General features: G+C 39.2%; 1 protein-coding gene across 1 annotated transcript in view; it reads right to left on the reverse strand.

Moving 5' to 3' along the window:
- The window catches only part of LOC123554817 (histone demethylase UTY-like), a 473,287-nt gene that overhangs the window by 171,445 nt on the left and 281,417 nt on the right, over positions 1–20,425 (reverse strand). The window contains exon 16 of the mRNA XM_045345168.2: positions 1,945–2,043. Coding sequence (XP_045201103.2) covers positions 1,945–2,043 — 99 coding nt within the window. The remainder of the gene's footprint in view (positions 1–1,944; positions 2,044–20,425) is intronic.

Genomic DNA, 20,425 nt, shown 5'->3' on the forward strand with positions numbered 1-20,425 from the left:
AAGCCAAAAATTGCAAATTTTGGCCATTTAAGGGGCCATAACTCTGGAACCCATGATGGGACCTGGCAATTTTTTGAAAGGAATCGTGATATTATGCCCATACAAGTTATGTACAAGTTTGATTAAAATCAAATACAAAATGTGATCTCTATTGTGTTCACAAGGAAATTGTGGACGGATGGACGACGGACGGACGAAGGGCGATCACAGGTGACAGGTGAGCTATGTGACAGGTGAGCTTAAAAACAAGAAAGTAGGTCAATAGGTCAAGGTCAGTCTGGTGACCCCTTATCAATTGGGGTCATACAGTAAATATAAGTATTTTTCCTATATTACTCATGTATCAAGTGACATCAGGGGCAGGGCCTCTTTTTACCCCAGGGGCATAATTCTAACAATCTTGTTAGAGATCAACTAGGCCATGATACATACAAAATATCAAAGGCATAGGCCTTTTTGTTTTTGACAAGAAGATTTTTCCTATATAAGTCTATGTAAAACACCCAGGGCAGGGCCTCTTTCACCCCAGGGGCATAATTTGAACAATTTTGGTAGTAGACCACTAGGCACTGCAACATAGGAAATATAAAAAGAATAGGCCTTGCAGTTTCAGGCAAGAAGATTTCTAGTTTTTCCTATGTAAGTCTATGTAAAACTTGGGACCCCCTGGGTAGGGCCTCTTTTCAACTCGGGGGCATAATTTGAATAATCTTGGTAGAGGACCACTAGGCAATGCTACATGACAAATATCAAAAGCCTAGGTCTTGTGGTTTCAGACAAGAAGTTTTTTCCTATACAAATCTATATAAACCATGTGAGCCCCCCCCCTGGGCGGGGCCATATTTCAACCTAGAGGGATCCTTTGAACAACCTTGGTAAAGGCCCATTAAATGATGCTATATACTAAGTATCAAAGCCCTAGGCCCTTTTGTTTTTGACAAGAAGATTTTCAAAGTTTTTCCCTAAATAAGTCTATAGAAATAATGTGACCCCCAGGGTGGGCCATATTATATCCTAGGGGGATAATTTGAACAATCTTGGTAGAGGCCCACTTGATGATGCTATATACAAAATATCAAAGCTCTAGGCCTTATGGTTTTGGACAAGAAGATTTTAAGTTTTTCCCTATATAAGTCTATATAAACCATGTGACCCACGGGGTGGGGCCATATCAGACCCTAGGGGGATAATTTGAAAAATCTTGGTAGAGGCCCACTAGATGATGCTACATACCAAATATCAAAGCCCTAGGCCCTGTGGTTTTGGACAAGAAGATTTTTGAAGTTTTTCCTTTCGGTTGCCATGGCAACCAGAGTTTTGTATGGAATTCAGTTCTTTGAACAATTTTTAAAGAAGACAATCCAAGGATCATTCCTGTGATGTTTCATCAAAATTGGCTTAGTGGTTTAGGAGGAGATGTGGTTTAAGGAAAGTGTGTACGGACGCCAGACACAACAGCTCACCCTGCGCCTTTGGCTCAGGTGGGCTAAAAACAAAGGTTGCTGAAAAACTTAAACCAAGAAAGCTCACACCAACGCCAGTAGAATAGCATCTTTATTCTCCGAAACAGGGAGCAAACAAAAATGGACCTTAAGGAGGTAGTATACCTAGTTACCAGGGTAAATTCAGATTACTTGAACCGTAGCAATTAATTGTATTTCGTGTAATTTAATGTTTTAGCTGCTACAACCTCAAGTTTGTTTATCTCTGTCCCTTCAAGTACAATTTTTTTCAATGTACCAAAAATTATTTAAATCTGTCAAGTCTTTCATGAGTTATTGTCTAGACACTATGAAAACAAACAGATCAACAGACCCACTGACAAGCTAACTCCTAACTACTCCCCTTAAACTTTATTTGTGGAGGTATAATAATCACATGCAGTACACTAAATGCTCAGTGAAATGTCTTACCTTTAGATATATGAGAAAGAGTTACTTTTACCTGTTGATTGAGCATTTGCATTTTTGCATGCTGTTGTTGTAAATACACCTGGTGTTGTAAATCCTGTAGTAACTGTCGTCGTGCAGGGTCAAGGTTAGCCTGGAAATACTGATAAACTTTTAATGCCTACAAAACATTTTTTCATAATACACAAGGTCATTTTAGTATCACTTACAATGAAATATAAAGACATCAGAACAAGAGGGCCAAGATGGCCCTAGGTCGCTCACCTGAGAAACACTTCATAACTGTAAACATGTTTGACCTAGTGCTTAGATGGAAACAAATATTCTGGCCAATTTTCATTAAGACTGGATCAAAAATGAGTTTAAACAAGTGTTTTCTTAGATACAACATAATGACCTAGTTTTTGACCCCAGATGACCCATATTCAATATTGACCTAGATTTTATCAAGGCAATCATTCTGACCAAATTTCATGAAGATCAATTGAACAAGAGCTTGTCGAATACGACATGCATCAGTAATTGCACAAGGAACAGAAATTATATGCTCACTGTCAACATAAGTTCTACTGTTCTGGTCCAATCTGACCTTGACCTTGACCTTTAACCTATTAACCTAACAAGAGATCACAGAGTGATCTTGGCACCCACCACTGAGCCATTTTTTAATGTTCCAAATTTTAAGACTAGCTCAAGATAACAAGAGGGTCATGATGACCCTGGATCGCTCACCAGAGTAATATGAGCTACATGTTTCAAATGTCAAACTGATGATTTTTAGAATTTTTTTGGAAGATTTTCCGATGTACAATCAAGTAACCCCTGGGGCGGGGCCAATTTTACCCCGGGGGTCATGATTTGAAATTTTTTTGTAGAAGTCTACTAGGCAATGCTACATGTCAAATATCTAAGATCTAGGCCTTCTGGTTTATTTTTAGAAATTTTTTGAAGATTTTCCTATGTAAAATCAAGTGACCCCTGGGGCGGGGTCAATTTTGACCCCGGGGGTCATGATTTGAACAAAGTTTGTAGAGGTCCACTAGGCAATGCTATATGTGAAATGTCTAAGCTCTAGGCCTTCTGGTTTATTTTTAGAAAATTTTTGAAGATTTTCCAATGTAAAATCAAGTGACCGCTGGGGCGGGGTCAATTTTGACCCCGGGGGTCATGATTCGAACAAATTTTGTAGAGGTCCATTAGGCAATGTTACATGTGAAATATCTAAGCTCTATGCCTTCTCAGGTTTATTTTTGGAAAATTTGAAGATTTTTCTATGTACAATCAAGTAACCCCATGGGGCGGGGTCAATTTGACCCCAGGGGTCATGATTTGAACAAATTTTGTAGAAGTCTACTAGGCAATGCTACATGTGAAATATCTAAGATATAGGCCTTCTGGTTTATTTTCAGAAATTTTTTGAAGATTTTCCTATGTAAAATCAAGTGACCCCTGGGGCGGGGTCAATTTTGACCCCAGGGGTCATGATTTGAATAAATTTTGTAGAGGTCCATTAGGCAATGCTACATGTGAAATATCTAAGCTGTAGGCCTTCTGGTTTATTTTTTAGAAATTTTTTGAAGATTTTCCTATGTAAAATCAAGTGACCCCTGGGGCGGGGTCAATTTTGACCCCGGGGGTCATAATCTGAACAAATTTTGTAGAGGTCCACTAGGCAATGCTACATGTGAAATATCGAAGCTCTAGGCCTTCTGGTTTATTTTTAGAAAATTTTTGAAGATTTTCCTATGTAAAATCAAGTGACCCCTGGGGCGGGGTCAATTTTGACCCCAGGGTCATGATTTGAACAACTTTAGTAGAGGTCCACTAAGCAATGCTACATGTGAAATATCTAAGCTCTAGGGCTTCTGGTTTTTGAGAAGAAGATTTTTTAAGATTTTCCTATGTAAAATCAAGTGACCCCTGGGGCGGGGTCAATTTTGACCCCGGGGTCATGATTTGAACAAAATTGGTAGAGGTCCACTAGGCAATGCTTCACACCAAATATCTAAGCTCTAGGGCTTCTGGTTTTTGAGAAGAAGATTTTTGAAGTTTTTCCTTTCGGTTGCCATGGCAACCAGAGTTCTGCATGGAATTCAATTCTTTGAATAATTTTTGTAGAGCTTCACCCAAGGAACATTCCTGTGAAGTTTGGATGAAATTGGCTTAGTGGTTTATGAGGAGATGTTGTTTAAAGGAAAGTGTGGACGGACGGACGGACGCCGGATGGACGGACGCCGGACGGACGCCGGACGGTGAGCGATCACAATACCTCACCCTGAGCACTTTGTGCTCAGGTGAGCTAAAAATCAAGGTCAAATTTCATTTCGGTATAAAACACTGTGCATGTGGTCCAAATTTGAAAGCTGTGGCTTGAAAAATGTGAAAGTAGGTCATTTGATCAATTTCAAGGTCAAAGTTCATTTCAGTAGACAGAACTATGCATGTGCTTCAAATTTGGAGGCTGTAGCTTGAGAAATGTGAAAGTAGGTAATAGGTAAAAATCAATGTCAAATTTCAATTCAGAACACAAATATATGCATGCAGTCCAAATGTGAAGCCTGTAGCTTCAGAAATGTGAAAGTAGGTCACTAGGTCAATCTCAAGATCAAAGTTGATTTCAGTACACAAAGCTATGCATGTGGTCCAAATTTGAAGGCTGTAGCTTGAAAAATGTGAAAGTAGGTCACTAGGTCAAATTTTATTTCGGAACACAAAACTATGCATGTGGTCCTAATTTGAAGCCTGTACCTTCAAAAATGTGAAAGTAGGTCACTAGGTCAATAACAAGGTCAAAGTTTGTTTCGGTACACAAACCTATGCATGTGGTCCAAATTTGAAGGCTGTAGCTACAGAAATGTGAAAGTAGGTAACTAGGTCAAGATCAAGGTCATCTCATGTCAAGGTTCATCTTGTCACTCAAAAAAATACATGTGGTCCAAATTTGAATGATGTAGATTATAGACATGAAGATTCTAAGTTTTTCCCAATATAAGTCTATATGAACCATGTGGCCCCCGGGGTGGGGCCATATTTGACCCTAGAGGGATAATTTGAACAAACTTGGTAGAGAACCACTAGATGATTACATTACAAATATCAAAGCCCTATTCTTTGTGGTTTGGACAAGAAGATTTTAGAATTTTTTTCCTATATAAGTCTATATAAACCATGTGACTCCCGGAGTAGGGGCCATATTTGTACCCAGGGAAATAATCTGAATAATCTTCGTAGAGGACCACTGGATTTTGCTTCATACCAAATATCAAACCCTAGGCCCTGTGCTTTTAGACAAGAAGATCAGAAACCATTTAACTGTTCCTGGGAAATGTGACCTTGACCTTTGACTTAATGACCTCAAAATCAATAGGGGTCATATAATGGTCATGACCAACCTCACTATCAATTTTCTTGACACTAGGCCTAAGCATTCTTTAGTTATTACCCGGAAACCATTTTACTGTTCCTGTTTACTGTGACCTTGACTTTTGACATACTGACCTCAAAATCAATAGGGGTCATCTGCTGGTCATGACCAACCTCCATATCAACACTCATGATCCTAAGCCCAAGAGTTCTTAAGTTATCATCCGGAAACCGTTTCAATGTTCAGGGTCACTTTGACCTTGACCTTTGACATACTGACCTCAAAATCAATAGGGGTCATCTACTGGTGGTGACCTACCTCCCAATCAACTTTCATGATCCTAAGCCCAAGCGTTCTCGAGTTATCATCCGGAAACCATTTTACTGTTCAGGGTCACTGTGACCTTGACCTTTGACATACTGACCTCAAAATCAATAGGTGTCATCTGCTGGTGATGACCAACCTCCCTATCAACTTTCATAATCCTAGGCCCAAGCGTTCTTGAGTTATCATCCAGAAACCGTTTTACTAATCAGGGTCACTGTGACCTTGACCTTTGACATACAGATCTTAAAATCAATAGGGGTCATCTGCTGGAGATGACCAACCTCCCTATCAACTTTCATGATTCTAGGCCCAAGCGTTCTTGAGTTATCATCTGGAAACAGATTGGTCCAAATACCGACCGACCGACATCTGCAAAACAATATACCCCTCCTTCTTCGAAGGGGGGCATAAAAATACAGTCTCTATAGCATACACAAGGTATTTCTTTGATCTGACCTAGTGACCTAGTTTTTGACCCCAGATGACCCATACTGAAACTCTACCTAGATTTCATCAATGCAATCATTCTGACCTAATTTCATGAAGACCAACTGAACAAGGACCTGCGTTCAATAAACACTTGATGCCGCCAGTGGCATCCTTGTCGATAGATTTTGCACCTAAGTCCAAAACGAGGTCAAGGTCAAGGTCAAACTGAGGTCAGGTGATGTTTGAAGATGAAGAATGGTCACAGGTTACATCTGCATTAGTATCAAGTCATTCTAGTAAGGGGTATTGATGCTAGACGAAACGGTCCCATTTTGTTAACCAAGAGATGGCCCATATAAAGCAACCTAAGTCCAAAATGAGGTCAAGGTCAAGGTCAAACTGAGGTCGGGTGATGTCTAAAGATGAGGAATGGTCACAGGTAACATCTGCATTAGTATCAAGTCATTCTAGTAAGGGGTATTGATGCTAGACGAAACGGTCCCAATTGGTTAACCAAGAGATGGCCCATATAAAGCAACCTAAGTCCAAAATGAGGTAAAGGTCAAGCTCAAACTGAGGTCAGGTGACGTCTGAATTTGAGGAATGGTCACAGGTTACATCTGCATTAGTATCAAGTCATTCTAGTAAGGGGTATTTTTTGATGCTAGACGAAACAGTCCCATTTGGTTAACCTCGTATGAACGGACGAACGAACGGATGGAGACAATCACTATATGCCTCCCACATCAGTAGATGCTGGGGGCATAAAAATACAGTCTCCATCGCATACACAAGGTTTTTCTTTGATTGACCTAGTGAACTAGTTTTTGACCTCAAATAACCCATATTCAAACTCAACCTAGATTTTATTAAGGCAATTATACTGATATAATTTTATGAAGATCAGTTGAAAACTAGAAAATGCTTTTGTAAAAAAGCGCATGTCTCCCCCAATGCAAAGTCCTATAGGCAAGAAGTCAATAGGGGTCAGGAGCGAAAGTCAAAGAGACACTGATGGTTAGCTGCAATAGGGATCATCTACTTGGCATGTCCAGTCATCCTGCTAAATTTCAACACTCTTGGCCTAGTGGTTCTCAAGTCACTGTTCAGGCTCCTGTGACCTTGACCTTTGATCAAGTGACCTCAAAATAAATAGGGGTCATCTACTCTGCATGTCCAATTATCCTATAAAGTTTCAACATTCTAGGTCAAGTGGTTCTCAAGTTATTTCCAAAAAATGATTTTACATGAACAGGGCACTGTGACCTTGACCTTTAATAGACTGACCCCAAAATCAATAGGGGTCATCTACTCTGCATGTTCAATCATCCTATGAAGTTTCAACATTCTGGGTCAAGTGGTTCTCAAGTTATTGATCGGAACTGGTTATCAATGTTCAGACCCCTGTGACCTTGACCTTTAACGGAGAGACCACAAAAACAATAAGGGTCATTTACTTGGCATGAACAATCATCCTATGAAGTTTCAACATTCTGGGTCGAGAGGTTCTCAAGTTATTGATTGGAAATGGTTTTCCATGTTCAGGCCCCTATGGCCTTGACCTTTAACAGAGTCACCCTAAAATCGTTAGGGGTCATCTACTCTGCATGACCAATCATCCTATGAAGTTTCATCATTCTGGGTCAAGTGGTTCTCAAGTTACTGACCGGAAATGGTTTTCAATGTTTAGGCCCCTGTGACCTTGACCTTTGATGGAGTGACCCCAAAATCAATAGGGATCATCTACTCTTTATGACCAATCATCCTATGAAGTTTCAACATTCTGGGTCAAGTGATTCTCTAGTTATTGATCAGAAATGGTTTTCAATGTTCAGGCCCCTCTGACCTTGACCTTTGAATGAGTGACCCCAAAATCAATAGGGGTCGTCTACTCTTCATGACCAATCATCCTATGAAGTTTCAACATTCTGGGTCAAGTGGTTCTCTAGTTATTGATCGGAAATGGTTTTCAATGTTCAGGCCCCTGTGACCTTGACCTTTGATGGAGTGACCCCAAAAACAATAGGGGTCGTCTACTCTTCATGACCAATCATCCTATGAAGTTTCAACATTCTGGGTCAAGTGGTTCTCTAGTTATTGATCGGAAATGGTTTTCAATGTTCAGGCCCCTGTGACCTTGACCTTTGATGGAGTGACCCCAAAAACAATAGGGGTCGTCTACTCTTCATGACCAATCATCCTATGAAGTTTCAACATTCTGGGTCAAGTGGTTCTCTAGTTATTGATCGGAAATGGTTTTCAATGTTCAGGCCCCTGTGACCTTGACCTTTGACGGAGTGACCCCAAAAACAATAGGGGTCGTCTACTCCAGCAGCCCTACAACCCTATGAAGTTTGAAGGTTCTAGGTCAAATGGTTCTCCAGTTATTGCTCGGAAATGAAGTGTGACGTACGGATGGACGGACGGACAGGGCAAAAACAATATGTCTCCTGGGGGAGACATAAATATAGCCTCTATCGCATACACAAGGTTTTTCTTTGATTTGACCTAGTGACCTAGTTTTTGATCCCAGATGGCCCATATTCAAACTTGGCCTAGATTTTATCAAGGCAATCATTCTGACCAAATTTCATGAAGATCAATTGAAAAATACAGCTTCTATTGCATGCACAAGGTATTTCTTTGATTTGACCCAGTGACCCCCCAGATAACCAATATTCAAATTTGGCCTAGATTTCATCAAGGCAATCATTCTGACCAAATTGCATGAAAATCAATTGAACAAGAGGGCCATGATGGCCCTTTATTGTCACTGGAGTTAAATTGCTCAAAATGCTATGATCAAGTTTTGGCATAGAGCACATAGGCATACACATTAAATACCAACAGTATAAATATTTTCTTGTTACAGTCCCTTTTGTCTGGGCCAATTTCCATACCAAGTTTGAGGGTCCTAGGCTCAAATGCTGTATTTTTATACTAGCATGACTATTCCTTACCCGGAAAGATTTAAATAACATTTAAAACCAATCTCATTAGATGCTGCTGAGATATATTCATTTACATAAAATAAATTGAGGTAATTTGTCATAAATTCAGTCAAAAGTTATCTACCCTGATTGTCCGAATCCATCTGTTGGCATAAATGACATTTCAAATCAGTATCTTCATTGGTCACTGAGATACACCAATTTTAATTTGGAACAAAGGGAGGTAATTTGACACAAAATCAGTCCATAGCTATCTACCCTGATTGCCTCAGTGCAACTAAAGACAATAATAAAATTTCAAATGAGTTCTATAAATATTTACCCAGATAAATCCATTTTTATCAAAATCAGGGGAGGTAATCATGCATGCATGTAGAAGATACAGAGTACATGCCTATACAACAATATATTAGAAAAGTATTCATATTGATAAATGTTCAATCAAGAGTTATCTAACATGACTATTTCTTACTATGGAAGACATAAATAACGTTTCAAACCAATCTCATTAGAAGCTGCTACAGTGTATTCATTTAAATAAAAAATAAAGGGAGGTAATTTGTCATACATTCAGTCAATATGTATCTTCACTGATTGTCCAAGTCCATTTGTTGACATAAATGAAATTTCAGATCAGTATCTTCATTAGTTACGGAAATATACCCATTTTAATTTGAAACAAGAGGTCCATGATGGCCCTATATCGCTCAACTGAGTACCATTGCTCTTAATGATAAGATCAAGTTTTGACATAGATCTTATAGGCATACACTTTAAATATCATCAGGATAAATATTTTCTTTTAACAGTCCTTTTTGACCTATGGGTCACATACTAGTCATAGCCAATCTCCATACCAAGGACACTCAAATGCTGCATTTTTGTACTAGTATGACTATTCCTTACCCTGGAAGACTTAAATAACATTTAAAACCAATCTCATTAGATGCTGCTGAGGTATATTCATTTACCTAAAATAAAGGGAGGTAACTTGTCATAAATTCAGTCAAAAGTTATCTACCCTGATTGTCCGAGTCCATCTGATGGCATAAATGACATTTCAAATCAGTATCTTTATTGGTTACTGAGATACACCCATTTTAATTTGAAACAAGCAAATTCGATGAATTGGTATCCCCCGTCGAAAGGGTTTGTGGTGAGAAATGACAAAAAAATATATTCGGCAAAAAGTTAAGGATGTTACTAAGAAGCAAATAATTTCATTAGTCAAAATCAATTTAACAGAAACAAATGTTTAATTAAAGAGTACATTATAAATGTATGATACTTTGATCCTGACTAAAGAATTTATTTTGAATGGAATATGTTTACTGTAATAAGCTTAGCTTTTAAATTAAATACAGTTAATTGAAATGTGAGCTTAAAATTTAACTGCAACGAAATATTGTCTTTGAGTGGTTTGGCACCAAGTGTTGTTGTTTAACATGTACATTTGAACTTAAAAGAACAGATGTCCTTGAGAGAACACAATCAAGTAAGATATCTTGAACATGGCTGGGGGCAAGGTTGGGGCAGTTACAACTTAACATGTTGAAGGTTTGAACATTTTAAACAAGAGCTGTCCGCAAGACAGCGCACTCGACTTTTCTCAGTGCTTGACTCTGAATTAGAGCTTTGCCAGTAAAACAAGAGCTGTCTCCATAGGATGACACATGCTCCCAATGGCACTTTGAATGAATAGTTATGGCCGATGTCAGAGTTTAGGACCTTTGACCTACGGACCTGGGTCTTGATCGCGACATGTCGTCTTACTGTGGTACACATTCATGCCCAATAATTTTAAAATCCATGCATGAATGACAAAGATATGGACCGGACACGCCCATCAATGCACTATCATGAAATATGACCTTTAACATCTAAGTGTGACCTTGACCTTTGAGCTACGGACCTGGGTCTTGCGCGCGACATGTCGTCTTACTGTGGTACACATTCATGCCAAGTTGTTTGAAAATCCATCCAAGGATGACAAAGATATGGACTGGACACGAATGCACTATCATGAAAAATGACCTTTAACATCTAAGTGTGACCTTGACCTTTGAGCTACGGACCTGGGTCTTGCGCGCGACATGTCATCTTACTGTGGTACACATTCATGCCAAGTTATTTGAAAATCCATCCATCGATGACAAAGATATGGACCGGACACGAAAATTGCGGACAGACTGACAGACGGTTCAAAAACTATATGCCTCCCTTCGGGGGCATAAAAATTCCAAGTTAAAACCATAAATGAAGTCTCTATATGGCTGCAAAAGCCAAAAGAGCAAATTTTGGACCTTTAAGGTGCCATAACTCTAGAACCAATGATGGAATCTGGCCAGTTTAAGAAAGGAACCAACATCTTGTGGTAATACAAGTTGTGTGCAAGTTTGGTAAAAATCAAATCATAAATGAAGCTGCTATTGTGCAGACAAGATCAAAATAGGTAATTTTGGCCCTTTAGGGGCCATAACTCTGGAACTCATAATGGGATCTGGCCAGTTCAAGAAAGGAACCAAAATCTTATGGTGATACAAGTTGTCTGCAAGTTTGGTTAAAATAAAATCATAAAAGAAACCACTATCATACAGACAAGAAATTGTTGACGCACAAAAATAGCAAATTCTGGCCCTTTAAGGGGCAATAACTCTAGAACCCTTGATGGGATCTGGCCAGTTTTCGAAAGGAACTGAGATGTCATGCCAATACAAGTTTTGTACAAGTTTGATCAAAATTGCTTGCAAAATGTGGTCTCTATCTTGTTCACAAGAAATTGTGGACGGACAGACGGACGACGGATTAAGGGTGATCACAAAAGCTCACCCTGTCACTATGTGACAGGTGAGCTAAAAATACAGCCTCTATTGCATACACAAGGTTTTCTTTGATACGACCTAGTGACCTAGTTTTGACCCCAGATAACCCATATTCGAACTCAACCTAGACTTCATCAAGGCAATCATTCTGACCAAATTTCATGAAGACCAATTGAAAAACACAGCCTCTATCGCATACATAAGGTTTTATCTTGCTTTTGGGGTGAACGCTGTTTTTTAACAGTATTTCAGTCATGTAACTGTGGAATTGCGTCACCGTTTTTCTTGGATTTGACCTAGTGACCTAGTTTATGACCCCAGATGATCCATATTCGAACTTGACTAGATTCGATCATGGCAATCATTCTCACAAAAATTCATAAAGATCAATTAAAAACAAGAGGGCCATGATGGCCCTATATCGCTCACCTGAGTGAAAGAGAACATATGTAATACTTAATCCGATCTGTGTTATTGCTAATAATAACTGTGCTCAGTGATAATCCAGAGGGTGACTGTTCATAACCAACAGGATATCATTTCTATGGCAAGCAAAATTTTAAACATTGCAGATCTTTTTGACTCAAATATGACAAACTTCATTTATCAATTTATATTTTTTTATTTATAGACAATTTAACATTTTAAACTTATCAACACATTCACAAGATTTTTTTTAAAAATTCCTATATAAGTCTATGTGGTAGAGGACCACAAGGCAATGCTACGTACCAAATATCAAAGGCCTAGGTCTTGTGATTTCAGACAAGAAGATTTTTAAAGTTTTTTTCCTATATAAGTCTATGTAAAACTTGGGACACCCTGGGTGGGGCCTCTTTTCAACTCTGGGGCATTATTTGAATAATCTTGGTAGAGGACCACTAGGCAACGCAACATACCAAATATCAAAAGCCTAGGCCATGCAGTTTCAGACAAGAAGATTTTTAAAAAAAATTCCTATATAAGACTATGTAAAACTTGGGACCCCCGGGGCAGGGCCTCTTTTCACCCCAGGGTAATAATTTGAACAATCTTGGTAGAGGACCACAAGGCAATGCTACATACCAAATATCAAAGGCCTAGGTCTTGTGGTTTCAGACAAGAAGATTTTTTTCTATATGTCTCTGTAAAATTTGGGACCCCCGGGGAGGGGCCTCTTTTCACCTCAGGGGCATAATTTGAACAATCTTCATAGAGACCCATTAGATGATGTAACATGCCAAATATAGAGGCTCTACGCCTTGCGTTTTTTTGACAAGAAAATTTTCAAAGTTTTTCCTTTTGGTTGCCATGGCAACCAGAATTCTGTATGGAATTAAATTCTTTGAACAAGTTTTAAAGAAGACCATCCAAGGAACATCCCTGTGAAGTTTCATCAAAATTGGCCTGTTGGTTTAGGAGGAGATGTTGTTTAAAGGAAAGTGTGGACGTACGACGGCTGGACGCCGGACGGTGAGCGATCACAATACCTCTCCCTGAGCACTTTGTGCTCAGGTGAGCTAAAAAACCAGCCTCTATCGCATACACAAGGTTTTTCTTTGATTTGACCCAGTGACCTAGTTTTTGATCCCAGATGACCCATTTTCGAACTTGGCCTAGATTTTATCAAGGTTATCATTCTGACAAAATTTCATGAAGATCAATTGAATAATACAGCCTCTATCGCATACACAAGGTTTTTCTTTGATTTGACCTAGTGACCTAGTTTTTGACCCCAGATGACCCATTTTCGAACATGGCCTAGATTTCATCAAGATAATCTTTCTGACCAAACTGAAAAATACAGCCTCTATCGCATACAAAAGGTTTTTCTTTGATTTTACCTAGTTTTTGACCCCAGACGACCCATTTTCGAACTTGGCCTAGATTTCATCAAGGTTATCATTTGGACCAAATTACATGAAGATCTGCTGAAAAATACAGCCTCTATTGCATACACAAGCTAATTGTTGACAGACAACGGATGACAGACGACGGGACATCGAGCGATCACAATAACTCACCTGAGCATTAGTGAGCTAAAAACAAGAGCTAAGATAGCTTGTTGTCATGTAGATATAACTTGCATACTGAATAGTGGCATCTGTTGATGGCTGCGTATGTAAGAGTCATCCAGGCCCTTTTGCCCTTAAATTTGACGGCTACTGATAATAGAATATTTCTTTTCATTTGTTAATTTTTTATGGCAAATCTTGATTATGAAAAAAATTGGCTGATTCTGAGAGCGGAGTTTAGACACCAAAATAATAATAACTAGAGTTGTCACAGGAGTGACGAATTATACCCCCACAATATGGCCTTGTCACAGACCTAAGCCAATGTCTAAGCTGAACTTACTTGACCTTTGACCTACTGACCTCAAAATCAATAGAGGTCATCTGCTGGTCACGATCAACCTCCCTATGAAGTTTCAAGATCCTCGGCCCAAGCGTTCTCAAGTTATTGTCTGAAAAAGGTTTAAATGTTCCGGGTCACTCTGACCTTTGGTACTCAAAATTAATACAGGTCATCTGCTGGTCATGATCAACCTCCCTATTAAGTTTCGTGATCCTAGTCTCAAGCATTCTGAAGTTATTGTTCGAAAACAGTTTAAATGTTCCGGGTCACTGTGACCTTGACCTTTGACCTCCTGACCTCAAACTCATTCAGGGTCATCTGCTGGTCATAACCAACCTCCCTATCAATTTTCATGATCCTAGGCCCAAGCGTTCTTAAGTTATCATCCGGAAACCATTTAACTGTTCCGAGTCACTGTGACCTTGACCTTTGACCTACAGACCTCAAAGTCGAACTTGACCTGTATTTTATGATGTTACACCTGTGTACCAAAAATTATTTAAATCGGTCAAGCCTTTCATGAGTTATCATCTGGAAACCATGACAAGAGGGTCATGATGACCCTGGATCGCTCACCAGTGTAATATGAGCTACATGTTTCAAATGTCAAACTGATGATTTTTAGAAATTTTTTGGAAGATTTTCCTATGTACAATCAAGTAACCCCTGGGGCGGGGCCAATTTTATCTCGAGGGTCATGATTTGAACAAAGTTTGTAGCAGTCTACTAGGCAATGTTACATATCAAAGATCTAGGCCTTCTGATTTATTTTTAGCAAATTTATGAAGATTTCCCTATGCACAATCAAGTAACCCCTGAGGCTGGGTCAATTTGGCCCCTAGGGGTCAAGATTTGAACAACTTTTGTAGAGGTCCCCTAGGCAATGCTTCATGTCAAATATCTAAGCTCTAGGCCTTCTGTTTTTTTTTTTAAGAAAATTTTGAAGATTTTTCTATGTACAATCAAGTAACCCCCTGGGGGTCATGATTTGAATAAATTTTGTAGAAGTCTACTAGGAAATGCCACATGTCAAATATCTCAGATGTACGCCTTCTGGTTTATTTCTAGAAAATTTTTGAAGATTTTCCTATGTAAAATCAAGTCACCCCTGGGGCGGGGTCAATTTTGACCCTGGGGTTCATGATTTGAACAAATTTTGTAGAGGTCCACTAGGCAATGCTACATGTCAAATATCTAAGCTCTAGGCCTTCTGGTTTATTTTTAGAAATTTTTTGAAGATTTCCCTAGCTTAAAATCAAGTGACCCCTGGGGTGGGGTCAATTTTGACCCCGGGGTCATGATTTGAACAATTTTAGTAGAGGTCCATTAGGCAATGCTACATGTGAAATATCTAAGCTCTAGGCCTTCTGGTTTATTTTTAGAAAATTTTTGAAGATTTTCCTATGTAAAATCAATTGACCCCTGGGGCGGGGTCAATTTTGACCCCGGGGATCATGATTTGAACAAATTTTGTAGAGGTCCACTAGGTTATGCTACATGTCAAATATCTAAGCTCTAGGCCTTCTGGTTTATTTTAAGAAAATTTTTGAAGATTTTCCTATGTAAAATCAAGTCACCCCTGGGGCGGGGTCAATTTTGACCCCGGGGTCATGATTTGAACAACTTTAGTAGAGGTCCATTAGGCAATGCTACATGTCAAATATCTAAGCTCTAGGGCTTCTGGTTTTTGAGAAGAAGATTTTTTAAGATTTTCCTATGTAAAATCAAGTGACCCCTAGGGTGGGGTCAATTTTAACCCCGGGGGTGGGGGTCATGATTTGAACAAACTTGGTAGAGGTCCACTAGGCAATGCTTCACACCAAATATCTAAGCTCTAGGGCTTCTGGTTTTTGAGAAGAAGATTTTTAAAGTTTTTCCTTTCGGTTGCCATGGCAGCCAGAGTTCTGCATGGAATTCAATTCTTTGAATAATTTTTGTAGAGCTTCACCCAAGGAACATTCCTGTGAAGTTTGGATGAAATTGGCCTAGCGGTTTATGAGGAGATGTCATTTAAAGTAAAAAGTTTACGGACAGACGACGGACGGTGACCCATCCTAATAGCTCACCCTGAGCCTTTGGCTCTGGTGAGCTAAAAACCAACAAACTAACCGACCGACCAACCAACAAGCTCACTCCTATAAACCCCACCAAACTTCGTTTTGTGGGGGTATAATAAATATTGTTCTAAAAGTTCCTAACATATCTTGCCAGAAAATAGGCATAAACATTACTACTGAGTCAGCGAAGAACATTTTAACTTGTACACTGAAATTTGCTGGACTTGTCCCTTTCGGAAATACTATAGTTGGCCGTGAACACTTGTTGCCATCATATGCCATGAATATCAGGTGAACATGCAGCGAACACTTTTGATACAGTGATCAAGGTATGTTCATAATTAGTGTTCACTTTTCATATGCAAATTAGATTTGCCGGGAACAAGTTGCTGCAAAGTACCAACAAACAAGTTGCTGTGAACTTTACGCCAACTAGTTGCTGATAAACATTGCATAGATTCCATAACTGGTATTCTCCTTCGCTTTATTTGGACCGGAATATGCAGATGGCTACTTCTTTTGGTTGGTCAACAATTTTACTCGATCTATGTGCCCTTTTGATGTCCAATTATTGATGGCTTGCCTCTATTCTCAAAATTCAACAAATATTTAGAGTAAATATTTGGCCATTCCCTTGTCATCAATTTTCCATACCCACTCGGAAACATAGAACATTTTATTTTGACCATCAATCATTGCCTCTATTGTTTCCTCAAGCCACTTCCACCTCCATACATTTGTGAATCCCTTGTCTAACTCCTTCACAACATGGAAATTGTTAGTATGATCAAGAAGTTGCTTCATCTTTATTATTTACTTTGTTGTATCAGCATCCATTGCACGATTCATACAACAACTTTGGTTTGCCATTTTCCCTGCTATTAACAAATCTGCATTCAGCTATTGACACACACTAAAATTTGTTCAATAGGTGCGCATGACAGGTTCACTATCACTCAGTGTGACAATAAAATATCCAAAGCCTATGTCACACAGCACAGTTCTGGCCGCAACCCCACCCCTCTCCTTGGCCGCAACCCCACCCCTCTCCCTGGCCGCAACCCAACCCCTCTCCTCCAATATCTCAAAGCATTTGCACAAATCACAGAAATGACTTTTTCCCACCTGTACACGCAGAAATCAACATATGCGCAGACAAGTCACATCCCTGTTCAGAGAAGATTTTTATATACAACAGAGCCATGATGGCCCTAAATCGCTCACCTGAGTTTAGTTGCTTGATTAAACTAGAGCTATCACTAAAGGTGATGAATGTACCCCCCGCATGCACTGACACAGTACATTGCAATTTGACGCACACAAGATTGCATAATTATGTGGACTGTATGTATATAGACTGTATGTATACAGTATAGTAACAAAAAACAAAGTCCCATAACTATGCAGAATATTTATCTAAAAGAATGTAACATGCACCATGCACAACTAGGGTTGGTACTGATCACTTGTGTGAAGTTTCATTAAATTGTGTGCAAGGGTTTGGTAGGCACGCACAAGATTGCATATGCAGACTGTATGTACATAGTATGTTAACAAGAAACAAAGTCCCATAACTCTGCAATTTTTGTCGCTGACAGAACCTAACATGCCCCATGCACAACTACTGTTGTTACTGATCACTTGTGTGAAGTTTCATTAAATTGTGTCAAGGGGATGAGGAGAGATGGTGCGCACAAGATTGTGTCTATGTATATAGTATAGTAACAAAAAAAAACAAAGTCCCATAACTCTGCAAATTTTTTTTCTGAAAGAACCTAACATGCCCCATGCACAACTACTGTTGTTACTGATCACTTGTGTGAAGTTTCATTAAATTGTGTCAAGGGGATGAGGAGAGATGGTGCGCACAAGATTGTGTCTATGTATATAGTATTGTAACAAAAAAACAAAGTCCCATAACTCTGCAAATTTTTTTTCTAAAAGAACCTAACATGCCCCATGCACAACTACTGTTGGTACTGATCACTTGTGTGAAGTTTCATTAAATTGTGACAAGGGGATGAGGAAAGATGGTGCGCACAAGATTGTGTCTATGTATATAGTATAGTAACAAAAGAACAAAGTCCCATAACTCTGCAAATTTTTTTTCTAAAAGAACCTAACATGCCCCATGCACAACTACTGTTGGTACTGATCACTTGTGTGAAGTTTCATTAAATTCTGTCAAGGGGATAAGGAGAGATGGTGTGCACAAGACTGCGTCTACGGACAGACGGACAGACAGACAGACAACCTGAAACCAGTATACCCCCCCTTACAACTTTGTTGTCGGGGGGTACAACAAATTTCTTTGCTTAAGCTTCACTAACAAAAACTCATGGTAAAGATTATTCAAGATAATTACTGAAATTTCTTTAAAAACTAGAGATGCTCTTGAGAAAAGCGCATGTCTCCCACAACTGCCTAATCATCTAAATAGTAAGTCAGTCTTTATATACTGTTTACTTAGAGCTCAGGCGCATGCGCTTTTCTGACACCTAAAGGACCCCTATACTACTTTTAAAAGTAGTATAGGCGTCCATTTGAGGTCAAAAATGCGCAAGAAATTTTAGCGTTTTTTGGTAATTCAAGGGTCATAATTGAAGTGCCTGGGCCGATTTGGCTAGTTATCGAACTTGGTTGAGCACTTATTGGCAAACACATTTTGTTCAAGTTTGGTGAAGATTGGATGAGAAATGTTCGACTTAAGAGTGTGGACAAGCTTTGTGACAGACACACTCACAGAAGTAAATCAATATGTCTCCCACACCACGGTGTGGCGGGAGACATAATTAAACTGGTTGTCCAAATTTCTTTGCTGTAGCTTCAAAAACAAGAAAGAAGGTCAGTAGTTCAGGGTTATGAATATTAAAGATGAGTATTGAAATTAGTATATAAAGTTATAAATGTGGTCCGAATTTCTATGCTGTACCTTCAAAAACAAGAAAGTAGGTCAGTAGGTCATGACTAAGACAATTCAAGATGAATATTGAAATTTGTATCAAACATTATGCTTGTGGTCCAAATTTCTTTGCCACTGCTTCAAAAACAAATAAGTCTATGTAAAACAAGGGACCACCTGGGCATGGCCTATACTGACCCCAGGGTCATGATTTGAACAATCTTGGTAGAGAACCACTAGAGCATAACCCATACTATATATCTAAGCTCTGGGCCTGTTTTTTCCCTGTAAAAGTCTGTTAAAACCATGTGTCCCCAGGGCGAGGCCACTTTTGACCCCAGGGGGATAATTTGAACAAACTTGGTAGACGACCACTAGATGATGCTACATACCAAATATCACAGCCTTAGGCCCTGTGGTTTTGGACAAGATGATTTTCAAAGTTTTTCCCTTTATAAGTCTACATAAACAATGTGACCCCAAGGGCGGGGCCATATTTGATCCTAGAGGGATAATTGGAACAAACTTAGTAGAGGACCTCTAGATGATGCTACATACCAAATATCAAAGCCCTAGGCCATGTGATTTTGGACAAAAAGATATTCAAAGTTTTTCCCTATATAGGTCTATATAAACCATGTGACCCCCAGGGCGGGGCCATATTTGATCCTAGGAGAATATTTTAAACAAACTTGGTAGGGGACCACTGGATGATGCTACATACCAAATATATAAGCCCTACGACCTTTGGTTTTGGACAAGAAGATTTTCAAAGTTTTCCCCATATAAGTCTATGTAAACCATGTGACCCCCTGGGCTGGGCCATATTTGACCCTAGGGGGATAATTTGAACAATCTTAGAAGAGGACCACTAGATGATGTTACATACCAAATATATAAGCCCTACGACCTTTGGTTTTGGACAAAATGATTTTTAAAGTTTTCCCTTTTGGTTGCCATGATGGCAACCAGAGTTCTGTATGGAATTCAATTCTTTGAATAATTTTTAAAGAAGAATATCCAAGGGACATCCCTGTGAAGTTTCATCAAAATTGGCTTAGTGGTTTAGGAGGAGATGTTGTTTAAAGGAAAGTGTGGACGGATGCCAGACGGACGGCCAGATGGTGATCGATCACAATACCTCACCCTGAGCACTTTGTGCTCAGGTGAGCTAAAAATTGTGGATGACAGACCATACCTAACTTCTCTGTAATGATAAATTAACTGTTTGACATATTTTCAGCACATCTAGAACATGACATCATTTGGGTTTATTTTTAGAATTGAGTTACATGATTAACTGAATGCTGTACATAACTGCTGTAG

Source organism: Mercenaria mercenaria, chromosome 7 (genome assembly GCF_021730395.1).
Source record: "Mercenaria mercenaria strain notata chromosome 7, MADL_Memer_1, whole genome shotgun sequence".
Taxonomy (NCBI): Eukaryota; Metazoa; Mollusca; class Bivalvia; order Venerida; family Veneridae; genus Mercenaria; species Mercenaria mercenaria.